The sequence below is a fragment of the Rhipicephalus microplus genome, chromosome 10 (assembly GCF_043290135.1).
Source record: "Rhipicephalus microplus isolate Deutch F79 chromosome 10, USDA_Rmic, whole genome shotgun sequence".
Taxonomy (NCBI): Eukaryota; Metazoa; Arthropoda; class Arachnida; order Ixodida; family Ixodidae; genus Rhipicephalus; species Rhipicephalus microplus.
Genome location: NC_134709.1, coordinates 303,218 through 316,615, shown reverse-complemented (window position 1 = coordinate 316,615; position 13,398 = coordinate 303,218). Strand labels below are relative to the sequence as shown.

At 47.2% G+C, this 13,398-nt stretch overlaps 1 protein-coding gene across 4 annotated transcripts in view; it reads left to right on the top strand.

Annotated features, from left to right (window-relative positions):
- LOC119181346 (nuclear pore membrane glycoprotein 210) overlaps positions 1-13,398 on the top strand; it is a 322,530-nt gene that overhangs the window by 260,068 nt on the left and 49,064 nt on the right. For all 4 annotated transcript variants that reach the window (XM_075874836.1, XM_075874835.1, XM_037432564.2 and 1 more), the window contains 2 exons: positions 1,823-1,869; positions 1,925-1,998. In XM_075874836.1, the coding sequence (XP_075730951.1) occupies positions 1,823-1,869; positions 1,925-1,998 (121 nt within the window). The remainder of the gene's footprint in view (positions 1-1,822; positions 1,870-1,924; positions 1,999-13,398) is intronic.

The following is a 13,398-nucleotide window of genomic DNA, read 5'->3' as shown; positions in this document are numbered from 1 at the left end:
CCTGAATTCCCACAAGGTTTATCGGAGACTTAAGTGGAAACATTTCTTTTTTTTTTGTGCTTCTAAAAAACACTAAAACATTAAAACATTCATCACACTCATCGGCTCACAACAGATTTAACAGAGCAGCTTCGATGAAATAAACTGATTTTCCTGAAGCAGCAAACGCTTTGACCGATCCATAAAAAGTTTACTTGTTCCCATCCGTAACTTCATCGGCCAGTCACAGCAAAATAAAAGCATAAACAACTGATGTAATGCTATAGGGCCCCTGTTCAGCGCTGGCCTGATCTGTAATACTACAGCACAAGCAGCAAAAGCATCACATAGTCGGCCCGCACCGCAAAGAGCCTACAAGGAAAATTGGCACAAAAGAAATGTTGGAAAATTATATTGTAACGTTCTCTTGTAACAAAGGAAAATTGGCACAAAAGAAATGTTGGAAAATTATATTGTAACGTTCTCTTGTAACAATATAATTGAGTGATTACTGTGATGGAGGAAAACTTTGCCTTAGTTGTTGGTTTCCCCAGCCTCATGCACTCCTTGCCCCCCTACCCCCCGGCTGATATGCCTGTGGCCATAGCCCACAGTTCTTTGCGTGAGCCATGATTTTGCTATCCACCTATCGGCATCCGTTTTTCCTGGTAGCCAGGGCACCTTTTTTCTGGGCAGCACGCAGGCTGACCTTTTTAAAGAGCGCAGGTGGTACCTTTTTCCCGGGACCCACGTACACTACCACTGCGCAGCACGTGGCGCCATCTCTGGATAGCTGGAGCAGCTAGATAAGTTAATAAAACACAGCCATTAGATAAGTTTGCATTGACTTATTTCATTTTTGTCTCTCTTGGGGAGGGGGGGGGGGGGTACATACGCACATATACCGGTGCTTAAGAGCACTTGCATAATAGGTGTACCCACAGTATGGTCGTGAGAAATCAGAGTTGTGTTATTTTCGCACATAATACCAGCGCCCCAAACCATCAGTGATCAGTAGTTCTGTATTGTATTTGCATAGTTTCCATGCGACGCCCCCTCACGTTAACTGGAACATGGAAAAATAAAAGAAAAAAGACCCCCAGCAGCATTGCGCTAGCTGCGTGGGCTCACTAAGGGAGGAAGAAGAGCAGTTGCCTGAGTGTCAGAGAGGAAGCCCAATATTCAAGCTGTCTTGTACAAACTTCCCACGACATTGTTAGTTTTAATTTTGATTCTATTGCTGAGTTATTGCATGCTTGTTTGCTTTAATGCAAATTTTGTGTATTTGTTTCATTCGTCCAGTGTATAAACTGTGTTTGTCTTGCCATGCCCGTCTTTCATCTCTCTCAATGCAATCTTTCGCAAGCACTCCCAATGATTAAATGGTAACAAGTATCTTGCTGAGCAGTTCATAGCCATGTCTGCTTTCCTTAGATGTGTTCTTGCAAGGAGCCCAAGGGGTGCGTCATGAGTCTCATGATCCCTTTAAGATGTACTATACTTAGAGCATATAGCTGTCATAACATGCTTTTAAAATTAAGAAAGAATTGATGTGGAGGTAATATGTTCAATTAACCTTGAAGTAGGGATTTGCGGCAATGCGAGATTCCCCTGGAGTGGTCTATAATCTTTTATTGCAGTGACATCATCTTTACAGGGGTGTTACGTGTGGCCTAATGTACAGTTATTCATTCTTTTCAAATACTTCCAAATCAAATACTGTAATATTCATTCGAGTATTCAAATTGCTCGAATATTTGCACAAGCCCAAAAAATTCATTAGCAACATTTTTGTTACATTGGGATGCTGCCATGCAACCTGCGAGCACATCTGACTGCGCAGGAGATCTGCACGTGTTCCAGGTACTATGCCAGGCATTCGGGGAAACGGTGAGTATTTCGAAAAACAGGAGGAACCAGTTGAGCATCAAGTGCCATGACGCAGGTTCTTGCGCTGTCTGTGGGAAACAACGTCTCAGCCAGCCTCCCAAGCCCAGCCTCCAGTGAGGCCGCCATCAGGCAAGCCACATTTAATGCTTATTTAAGCACTTGCTTTCAAAACTACGACCGTAGATTATATTAGGCCCGAGAAGCTGGAGTGGCACTGCCTGGTGGGAGGCTTGCAAGATGTCATGGCACGCACTCATTGTCTTTTGCTGTGGTGCACGTATACATAACACACGCTCGCTTCCTTGGCCCTTGTGCTGCTGGCTTCTTTCACCTTTCTGTTTGTCTCACGTCTAAAATGAATGATGAAAGCAGCATCGATGATGTTTCCGGTAAAAAAAATGAACTAAGCCTTTTTTTTTTTTTTTTTCAGTAGAATCGCCAACAGTGCCCACGCCCTAGCGTACACGCTTTAATCAGGTTTGTTATGGTGCCTCGCTGCTTACCTCGAAATTGAGTTCGATTCTTCGCTACTGCAGCTGCGTTCCGACGGGGGTGAACTGCTAGACCATGCATTCGCTTAGATTCATCATCATCATCAGCCTGACTACGTCCACTGCAGGACAAAGGCCTCTCCCATGTTCCGCCAGTTAACCCGGTCCTGTGCTTGCTGCTGCCAATTTATACCCGCAAACTTCTTAATCTCATCTGCCCACCTAATCTTCTGTCTCCCCCTAACCCGCTTCCCTTCTCTGGGAATCCAGTCAGTTACCCTTAATGACCAGCGGTTATCCTGTCTACGCACTACATGCCCTGCCCATGTCCATTTCTTCTTCTTGATTTCAGCTATGAGATCCTTAACCCCCGTTTGTTCCCTAATCCATTCTGATGGGGTGGAGCACATTTGGCAAGCACTCTCAAATTATGACAGGTGGATTGCCACTATCCCTCAAGAGGAAGGTATATAACAGCTGTATCTTGCCGGTACTTAGCTTCGGAGCAGAAACCTGGAGACTTACAAAGAGGGTTCAGCTTAAATTGAGGACGACGCAGCGAGCAATGGAAAGAAAAATGGTAGGTGTAACCTTAAGAGACAAGAAGAGAGCGCTTAGATTCAACAGCGTGTAAAAAAATGCGAGGTGGCCACAATTACTCTACAGAGTGCCTCGCAATCATATTGTGCTTTTGAAACGTATACGACAGTGTATTTGCAATTCAAGTTGCGTTGTACGTAGTTGATTCCTTTAAAAAGATGTGATTGTTTTCCTTCTACAAGTGGTACTTTTATCAGACGTGTCCGAGTAACGGTGGGCGGCATTCTTTTCCGGTGTGCCAAGCCACGCGCGCGTGCTTAGTGTCGAGTGTTGCAAAATATCTCGACTGCACTCGCCCGAGAATAACGCCGCAGCTGTTGCATTACATTTTCTTGTGTATAGTTGCTCAAGTGTTGCATTTAGTTATTCAAGCTCATGTTTCTTCTCAATAATTTCACTCAGAATTTCACTCCAATTTCACTACATTTCACTACAAAAACAACCTGTGGTTAATGGCAGAGACTGCTTCTGCTGTCAGATAATGTCTTCGTGCAACTTCGTATAGCAACTGTTCTGTCACACTTGTAAGTACCAGTTTAGATAGCCACTTCATAAGTAAATTTTTTCCACAATTGATTACTCCTGAGCCGCATCGACTTATATATAGACATGACGTGCGAGACCAGTCGTTGCCTCATTGGGGCAAAATATGTTTCGTTATTACATGGGGCACAAAGCTGAATGCGCCATTAAAACATTTCATTTCTATTTCCTGGCGTTTGTTTTGAAAATAATTGCCATCATCGGTACTCCTTTGTGAAATCAACATTACAGCTTATGATGTGGCGGTAGATCGTGTCAGGTGTTTGTGCAAGTCAGTGTATGAGACTGACAACTGTTGAGAAGAAATCTGTAAGTGAGATTTGAGTATACCAACGTCTCCGAATCCTGGAAACCATTATGTAGGTTGCAGAATTACTTTGTTTCCAAATGTTAGAAGTGATTGCGTGTGACAGCCAAATTCATATAAAGTCTCCTGAATCACAAAGCAGAATTCTCTCAAATGACTGACATTATTTGCAGAGGTAGACATAACTTGCACGGTAAATCCCAATGCTATTAGTAAATTCAAAACATCCTAGTTTCATTTGTAAAACTCCCACACACATGTTTAATGGTGTAGTCTAAGCCAAGCTGTAATGAAGATAGACCCATTTAACACAAATATTTTCTTAGCACCGATTTTGTGGAGTATGCGCATTGTGAAAATTACTTGTGTCTCGCTGTCCTTCACCCCCCATTTTCAAAGTGGATCATCTGTTTGAATGGGAGTTCTCCATCCCAAGCCATATTTATTCATACTTTCTGCAGTTTAGTTAATGCTTTATAATAATACAGTATAATCTCATTAAAACAGACCTCCATAGTGAAGAGGAGTTTGGTCTGTTGTAAAAGGAGTATGTAAAATCCAAGTGCCGTTACAATAGACTGAACGGGTCTGTGATAACTGGGCAAACTGACGAGTCATGTCGAATTTATTCTCAAAGGGGCATAAAAGAGTTGACCTTTTTTGGAAATAAATATTTAGAGTCTGTAGCCTTTTTTCTATCTGATTTCAACATATCTTCGCCGAAAACTATGTAGAAGTGCAGTAATGTTTTTGTGCTTGCTGAGGTGATGAACATCATCGTGGAAGTCACACACAAAAAGTTTTTCACAAATTTATAGTTTCGCGTTGGCACAACTGTCTACCACCATTTCGTGCTCGTCGTAAAATTATTTTGTAAGGAGCATTCCGTGTTCAAAAAGCAGAGGTCTGAAATTCATTTGGAAGATTCTGAATGGCTGCTTCGGCCGTATTGCTTCAGTGTGACCCACTAGTGCGATGCCCGTTCCGGATATGCTTCCGGGATAGCGTCGTCTCCTTCTTGTGCGTCGCGCGGCCGTGGCTGTCTAAAGGTGCACTACTTAGTGACATTTTTGCACTCGTTCTAAGTTTGCGAGTTGTTAAAGCAGCTGCAAGCAGAAGTTCAGACTTCAGACTACGATCGCGCGCCGTACTCGTCGCGAACATCACATGCGCGCGTCTCTGAATTTATAGCGTTGACTTGTTGGTGAGAAGGTTCTGCTTATCAGCGCTTCAGACCTTGCGACGAAGACCACAGCGGAACAGACCGTTGTACTTGCGATCTAGCATGTCGTAATTTGAAACATCGGGCACCGCGGCCATGAACATCGCAGTCGTGCTTTCTGCTCGAAGTCATGGTTAGGCCTAACACCGCCCCAAACTTGGCGGGCAAGACCCGCCAAGACCAAGAATAAGCCGTAATGTGTTTCGTCGCAAGCAACAAATCCCATTGGCCGCTGGCTCCTTAGAACTGCAAATCTTGTTCATTGGTTGCAACTTCAGCCATGCTCTCCGCGCACCGACCGCTTGGAACAGCGGGGGCGGCGGCTAGCAATTACGCGCATCAGCGCCCCAACATGCAAAACCAAGCTTGCTGCACGCCAATTTTTCGTCGCTGAAGCTTGGCGTAATTAATCATTAATAGACCAGATATCGGCGGCCTTTGCTTTTAAATCAGTACGCCGATATCCGCGGCTCTATTCTCATCCTGAAAGTATGACACACGACGCTTTAAGACGAAAGTTACAGAATTTCAGATGTCCATGGCAGAAATGTCCGCTGTAACGTAGTCATGAGCACGTTGCAGTTCTCACATTTTAGTTAACTATATTTGGATGTCCGCTGTACCAGAATCCCTAGTAAATGAAGTCCAAGCAATGCAACAAATAGGGAGGTCGGCATTATGCCACCAGTCGGTATGTACTAGTAACCGAATTCCTGTTGTAAGTGCATCTGTTGTAATGAGGTTATACTGTAGATACCTTTACTTTGTACCTTGCGGCATCTACACTGCTAAATAAAGAGGAATAGGCATGTATCGCAGAAGAAAGGGTACTCGGCGGGCTCGAAAAAAAGCAACCGTCAGCATGCGTTGGCGGCGGAGCAGACGAGTCCTTGCCATGAATGTCACTTCGCCACGACTGCAGCAATGCCAGTGTTCGTTCTTGGGATTAATAGTTGAACTGATTTATGCGACACAAGAAAGATGCACTCACACATTACTACGGCTTCATGACATAATATTTTTGTCTCAATGAGGCAACGACTGGTCTCGCACATCATGTCCACATACTGGTTGCATCGGCTCAGGGGTAATCAACTGCAAAAAACGAATTAATCAAGTGGCTATTTGAATATTATGGTGTCATGACATATTTAATAATATTGTTTTACGTTACGAATGGCAGCATGACATAATATTTTAGGTGCCAAATTGTGAAGCTGTGCAAATTGAATTGGAGGATGCAAGCAAACAATCATCGGTTGCCTCTATTGCTCGCCTTCATCATCTGTATCTGCTTCTTGCAATGAATTCAACATTGTGCTTGGTAACTTATCTTCAGAAAAGAAAAACGTTCTCGTTTCTGGTGACCTTAATATAATAATCTAACGAGGGCAGTGGACATGGAGCTCGAGTACAGAAAAAGGAAGAAGGCACGCTGTGATCGCAGGCTTGCATTCACTTAGCCCTTGCGCTAAAAAAAAAATCTCTCGTTCGTCGAGTGAACTCCTACTTGTTCAACACCCCGTTTCAAGTGTTGGAGGTGCGGGGTACATCTAGTCCTCACCCTGGAACTTCGCAGCTGTACAGTTCAACGACCTTCTGCAATGACTGATTCGGGGTCGTCTAAGGCCGCCACTCCAGATCTCGCACCCGTACCTGTCTTCTGCGCTGGCGCTCTCCGGCAGCACAATCCCCCCATACTTTGTGGCACAAAGGACCAAAATGTGGACAACTGAATTGCAGAGTATGAACTGGTGAGCTCGTACAATAAGTGGAACGCAGCCGATAAGATTGTTTTTACCTGATTGACATGGCGAAACTATGGTACAGGAATCATCAGTGATTTAAGTACCTGGTTGGAATTGGCGAAAAACCCTCTCGGAAGTCTTTGACTGTCCTGCTGTCCGCCGCCTTCGTGCTGAACAGCGCTTGCGTGGCAGAGTTCAGAGAACAGATGAGACTTTCACGAGCTCTCTGCAAGCTCGTCAACTCGACTCTGGACGAGGCAGGCAAAATCAAGAACATCATGAAAGAAATCGATTACGGTGCATTCTAAATGCTTGCTGCAAAGAGTCCCCAGACGGTCGCCGAGGTGATTCAGCTCTGCCAAAGCTATGATGAGCAACGCTGGCAGCGCGCTTCCACAGGTTGCAATGCTCAAGACACCGCAGACCTCTTATATTTCGTCTATTGCCATGACACCGCCGACCACTCTGCTTTGATGCCACTCGTAAAGCAATTCATGCGCGAGGAGGTCGCCGTCCAGTTATCTATAATCACAAGAACTACAGAGCCGATGGCACCCTTGTCGCCTTCGCTTTGCCAGGTCATTGAATTGCAAGTTGCCGAAGCGTTGCCGCCAGCTCAGGGTCCACCATTTGTTACCGCACTACTAACGTATGCAGCCGCTGTTGCTCGGCCACGTGCTCCATCGTCTCCACTATCTACGAAGCAACTCTTCACGTTTATTCATTGATGCCACCTGCCCGCCCGTTGACCGTCCCGTCTCCGTCTGTATACGAAACAACTCGGAACGTTTATATGACGCCGCCGCCAGCACGACCGTTTACTGTTCCTTATTCAGCTAACAGTGCCCCTACCGTCAGCCAATGGTGCACTCTGGATAATTGGCCAATATTTTTTTATGTGGCATCCCAGGCCACATAGCTCATCACTGCCACTATCGTAGCTTTCCTTCTCCTGCCATTGCAGGGGCCTCACACTATATGCCCACTCAGCCGCGATCTCCCGTTCGTGCCGATCCACCTTAAGACGTACGTCCCAATCGCCGACCATCCGGTTCAAGCCGTTCGCCTTCTCTTCGTCGCCGATCTATTTCGCCAATGTTACGTCACAACAGCCCACCGTGAGAAGAAAACTGACGGGCACAGTTCCGGAGGCAAAAACTGGCAGCGAAAATTTCAAGACCTAACTGCTGTCCTCCGAACGAAATCAAACTCTATATTGATGGCATTAAGGTGCACGGACTTGTTGACACTCTAGCTGCCGTATCTGTAATTAGCGAGAAATTGTGCCGAAACTTGAAGGAAGTCACCACTCAACTTACCAACCAATCTTTGCAGACGGCTACGTCCCACCATGTTCGGCCTTCAGCTTTGTGCACTGCACGAGTTGTCATTCAAGGTGCCATGTATACGTGGTCACATTTGTAGTATTATTCCGTTTTTCGCATCACGTTATCCTTGGAAGGGACATTCTTTTGTCAAATTCTGCTTTGGTCGACTGTTCTCGTTCCAAACTCGCGTTATCTGTGCCGTGCTTTGACCCCGACGATGGCGCTTCGTGTAGAGTGTTTGCTGTTTCTGAAGTTGACATTGCACCTTTCTCAGCTGTTGTTGTCCCGGTGTCGTATGCCTCTCCTCCGAAATCGCCTGTGTTGTTTATGCCATCGGTCACATCTTCGTGCCGTCCAAATTTAGTGCTTCCGTTTGCAGTCATCGTTTTTCGCAACGGTTATGCTGCCATTTATGTGTGCAATTCCTCGGAAAGCCCATCATCCCTAGAACATGGAGAATGCCTGCGAAGCCACGAACCTTATGAGTGCATTCTTCCAGCTACTATACCCGATTCTACGGTTTCGCTGTGCTATCACTCCTACCAACGCGCCTAATGATGTTCTGGACGTCTTCTCGGAGGCCATCGACTCTGAGCTCGCACCAACTTAACGCCAAGAGATCATAAGTCTTCTACTCCACTTTCACTCTTCATTCGATCGTGACCATTCAGGCTTCGGCTGAATCTCTGGTCGTTCACCATATTTAACCGGTCAACAAGCCCCGCTAAGACAGCGTCCGTACCGTGTGTCATCTGCTCACTGCCATGTCATCGACGAACAAGTGGACGACATGTTGAAACGTGGCATCATCGAGCCCTCCAACAGTCCCTGGGCTTCACCGGTTGTTCTCATCAAGAAAAAAGACGGATCCATCCGGTTCTGCGTTGACTACAGCCGACTCGACAAGATAACATGATAAGACGTATACCCTCTGCCTCGCATCAATAATGCTTTAGAGTTCCTATAAGGAGCAGAGTTCTTCGTTAGATTTACGCTCGGACTACTGACAGGTGCCCATGGCAGAGGGCGACTGTCCGAAGACAGCCTTTGTAACACCGAATGAGCTATATAGATTCACCGTTATGCCCTTTGGCCTCTGCAATACACCTGCCACTTTCGAAATGATGATGGATACCATCCTGCGAGGTCTGAAATGGAAAACGTTCCTCTGGTATTTGGACGATATTGTGGTATCTTCAAGAGACTTTGTGACCCACCTTAGCCGCCTCGAGCAAGTTCTTACGTGCCTTTTCACGGCGGGACTTCAACTTAACCTGAAGAAATGCCACTTCGGCGCTCGCAAGCTTGTAATCCTCGGCCATGTGGTTTCTAAGAACGGCATTCTTCCGGACCCTACAAAACTTAATGCAGTCGCAGCATTCCCAAAACCAGCCACCATCAAAGGGCTCTGAAACTTTATCGGTCTATGTTCATACTTCCGGCGCTATGTCCGCAATTTCACCTCCATTATCGCCCCCTTGACCAATCTTATTGCCGGAAGTTCTGATTTGTTAGCGTGGTCGCAGGCATGTGATGATGCATTTCAGGAACTCCGACGGCTCCTCACTACGCCTCCCATACTCTGCCATTTCGATCCGTCTGCTCCAACGGAGCTTCATACAGACGCTAGTGGTGTCGGGCTAGGGGCCATACTGGCCCAATGCAAGGATGCCGTTGACGAGTACATCGTTGCCTATGCCAGCCACACCCTCAGTAAAGCGCAGAAGAATTATAGTGTCACTGAAAAGGAGTGCCTCACCATTATTTGGGCAATCGGAAAATTTCGGCCTTATTTATATGGACGTTCATTTGATATTGGGACAGACCACCTTGCACTTTGCTGGTTATCTTCAGTAAAAGATCCTAATGGTCAGCTCGCAAGTTGGGCATTGTGGTTACAGGAATTCGATATCCGTGTTATCTACAGTTCTGGCCGGAAGCATTCCGACGCCGATGCCCTGTCACGCTCGCCGCTGGCTTCAGAGCCTGTCTGTCTGCTCACCTATCTCCACCAGTGCTGCCTTGGCCACCAGCATTTCGGACATGCCTTCTGAGCAATGCAAAGACGCTTGTATTTTTTCTCTTTTGGACTTTCTCTCAAACCGGACACCCGCTCCAGTTTCCAGAACTCTTCGCCGTCAAGCACAACACTTCGCTATTCGGGCTAACCGGCTTTACCGCCGAAGCTACAGCACGATCGGCCGTAAGCGGTTGCTCGTCATTCCCCGACATCTCCGCACTGACATCTGCGCCACGTTCCACGGTTTTCCGCAATGTGGCCATGCCGGTGTGTTAAAAACATACACTCGCTTGCAGCTGCCGTACTACTGGTGCGGTATGTACCATTTTGTTCGTCATTACGTAAGGTCTTCCCTTACGTGCCAGCTATGCAAGATACCCACTCAACATACCACAGGTTCCTTGCAGCCGTTGCCATGTCCAACACGAGCTTTGATCATGTTGGAATCTATCTTTACGGTCTGCTTCCCTATACTCCAAGTAGCAATCGCTGGGTCATTGTCGCTATTGACCACCTAACGCGGTACGCTGAAACAGCTGCATTACTTTCTCCTACCGCAAAAGACGTTGCATGTTTTATACTGGAAAACCTGGTTTTAAGGTGTGGAGCACCTCGGGAGTTACTAAGCAACCGCGGCCGCATTTTTCTCTCTAATGACATCAAAGCGTTGTTTAGCAAGTGTTGCATCATACACCGCACTCCCACAGCCTATTACCTGCAAAACTAATGGGATGACAGAGCGTTTTAATTGTACACTCGGTGATATGTTGGCCATGTACACTTCATCCAACCAGTCAAATTGGGATAGCATACTGCCTTTTGTTACGTATGCCTACAACACTGCAACGCAACACACCACTGGATTTTCACCTTTCTTCTTTATGAACGCGAACCATCATAAACAATGGATACTATTCTTTCTTATCGACCGGACCTTTCAGAGTTCACAACCGTATCACGAGCAGTTGCACGTACTGAAAAATGTCGGAAGCTTGCTCATGCATTCACGTCACACGACCAAACGCGCCAAAAACATTGCCAGGACACGTCAACCACGCCTGTGAGCTTTGCTCCTAACTCGCTGGTGTGGTTATGGATTCCTTCTACTGCTCTGGGACTCTCCCACAAGCTTTCGTCCAGGTACTATGGTCCCTATCGAGTTGTGTGCCAAACATCCCCTGTCAATACCTCATCGAGCCGCTGAACGCATCTCCAGACAAGCGCCGTCAGGGACAAGGATTCGTACACTTCTCTCGGCTCAAGCCGTACCATGACCCTTCTGTGCACACCTGTCCTTAAGTCGCCAGGATAGCTCCCTCGTCGCCTGGGGGTGATTGTAACCAGGGCAGTGGACATAGAGCTCTAACAGAGAAAGGGGAAAAGCGTGCTGGGATTGCAGGTGTTACGGGGGTGAAAGAATGAATGAAATAAATATATTTACAAAATATACAGGGAGAGTCAGAGGCAGCTGCAATCAAGATGGAAGAACAGCAGCAACAAAAACACGAGCATGGTCGCTTTCATCGTCTTCGTCGTCTATGATACTCTTTCGTTGCCGATGTCGTGTAACATATAACCCCCCTGCTGCTGGCAACGCCGTCCTGGCCCCTAAAGGCGAGTAGGGTGATATGCGAATATGTACGTTTTGAGGCGGGTCACGTGGACAACGTCATTAGCGGGTGCGGACGATAATGACTGACTGTCCAATGGAGCAGTCTCGTATGTGACATCGGTAAGCCGGCGTAAAACCTCGTAAGGCTCCAAGTAGCGAGACAGGAGCTTCGAAGAGAGGCCAACGTGGTGGCATGGTGTCCAGAGGAGGACCAATGAACCTGGAGAATAGGAAACTACTCTGTGATGGCTATCGTAGCTAGCCTTCTGAGAGAGCTGCGAGCCAAGAAGACGTTCCCGTGCGATTTGGCGGGTTACTTGAGCTCAAGCAGTGGCATCCCGGACGTACTCTGTAACCGTTTGCGTAGTTGATGGGAGAAGAGTCTCGAAGGGTAACGCTGGATGGCGGCCGAACAATAAATAGAAGGGGGAGAAGCCAGCGGTGTCGTGGCGTGACGAATTGTACGCGAATGTCACATAAGGCAAAGTACTATCCCAATCAAGGTGATCTTTGGAAACGTACATGGAGAGCATTGTTGTCAATGTTCGATGTAGGCGCTCGGTAAGACCATTTGTTTGTGGGTGATAGGCAGTAGTGAGCTTGTGACGCGTCGAACACAAGCGAAGGATGTCACTCACTACTCTTGAAAGAAATGAGCGACCACGATCAGTCAGCAGCTGTCGAGGAGCGCCATGGTGAAGAATTACGTCATGAAGCAAGAAGTCCGCGACGTCAGTGGCACAGCTTGTCGGTAGCGCTCGTGTGATAGCGTATCTTGTGGCGTAATCAGTGGCTACGGCTATCCACTTGTTTCCAGTGAGAGAAGTAGGAAATGGTCCAACCAGATCAAGACCGACGCGGTAGAAGGGAACGGTGGGTATGTCTATTGGTTGGAGCGGACCAGCTGGTGGCAAGGTGGAATGTTTGGAGCGCTGGCAGGACTCGCATGCAGCAACGTATCGGCGCACAGAACGGTAAAGCCCTGGTCAGAAGAATCTACGCTGCACGCGATCGTACGTGCGCGTGACCCCGAGATGTCCCGCGGTTGGGGCGTCGTGAAGCTGTTCAAGTACAGCGGAACAGAGTGTCGCAGGAACTACGAGTAGTAGCTCTGGTCCTTCGGCGCTGGTGTTGCGTCGGTAAAGAATGGCATCGCGTAGAACGAACAAGTGTAGCGACGGGTCTACGTGGGGCAAGCGTAGACTTTGCATGATAGACCGCAAGTGGGCCTCGCTGAGCTGTTCCTTGCGTATGTCGGTGAAAGCCGACATGGCGAAGACACAAGGGTCAGAATCATGTGCTGAAAGGTCAGGTGGGTCCACGGGGTGACGGGATAGACAGTCGGCACCCTGGTGCATTAGGCCAGATTTGTATATCACGTCGAAGCTGTATTCTTGTAGTTTCAAGGCCCAACGGCCAAGTCGTCCTGTTGGATCTTTAAGGGACGACAGCCAGCCAAGGCATGGTGATCTGTAATTACCGAAAACGTGCGGCCAAACAAGTATGGTCGAAAAACAAGTATGGTCGAAAAACAAGTATGGTCGAAAAGCACTCACGCTCTGTAATGGAAAACTTGCTCTCCGAAGGAGAAAGGAGGCGACTGGCATAAGCAATGACACGATCTTGTCCTCGTTGCCGCTGGGCGAGAACAGCACCAA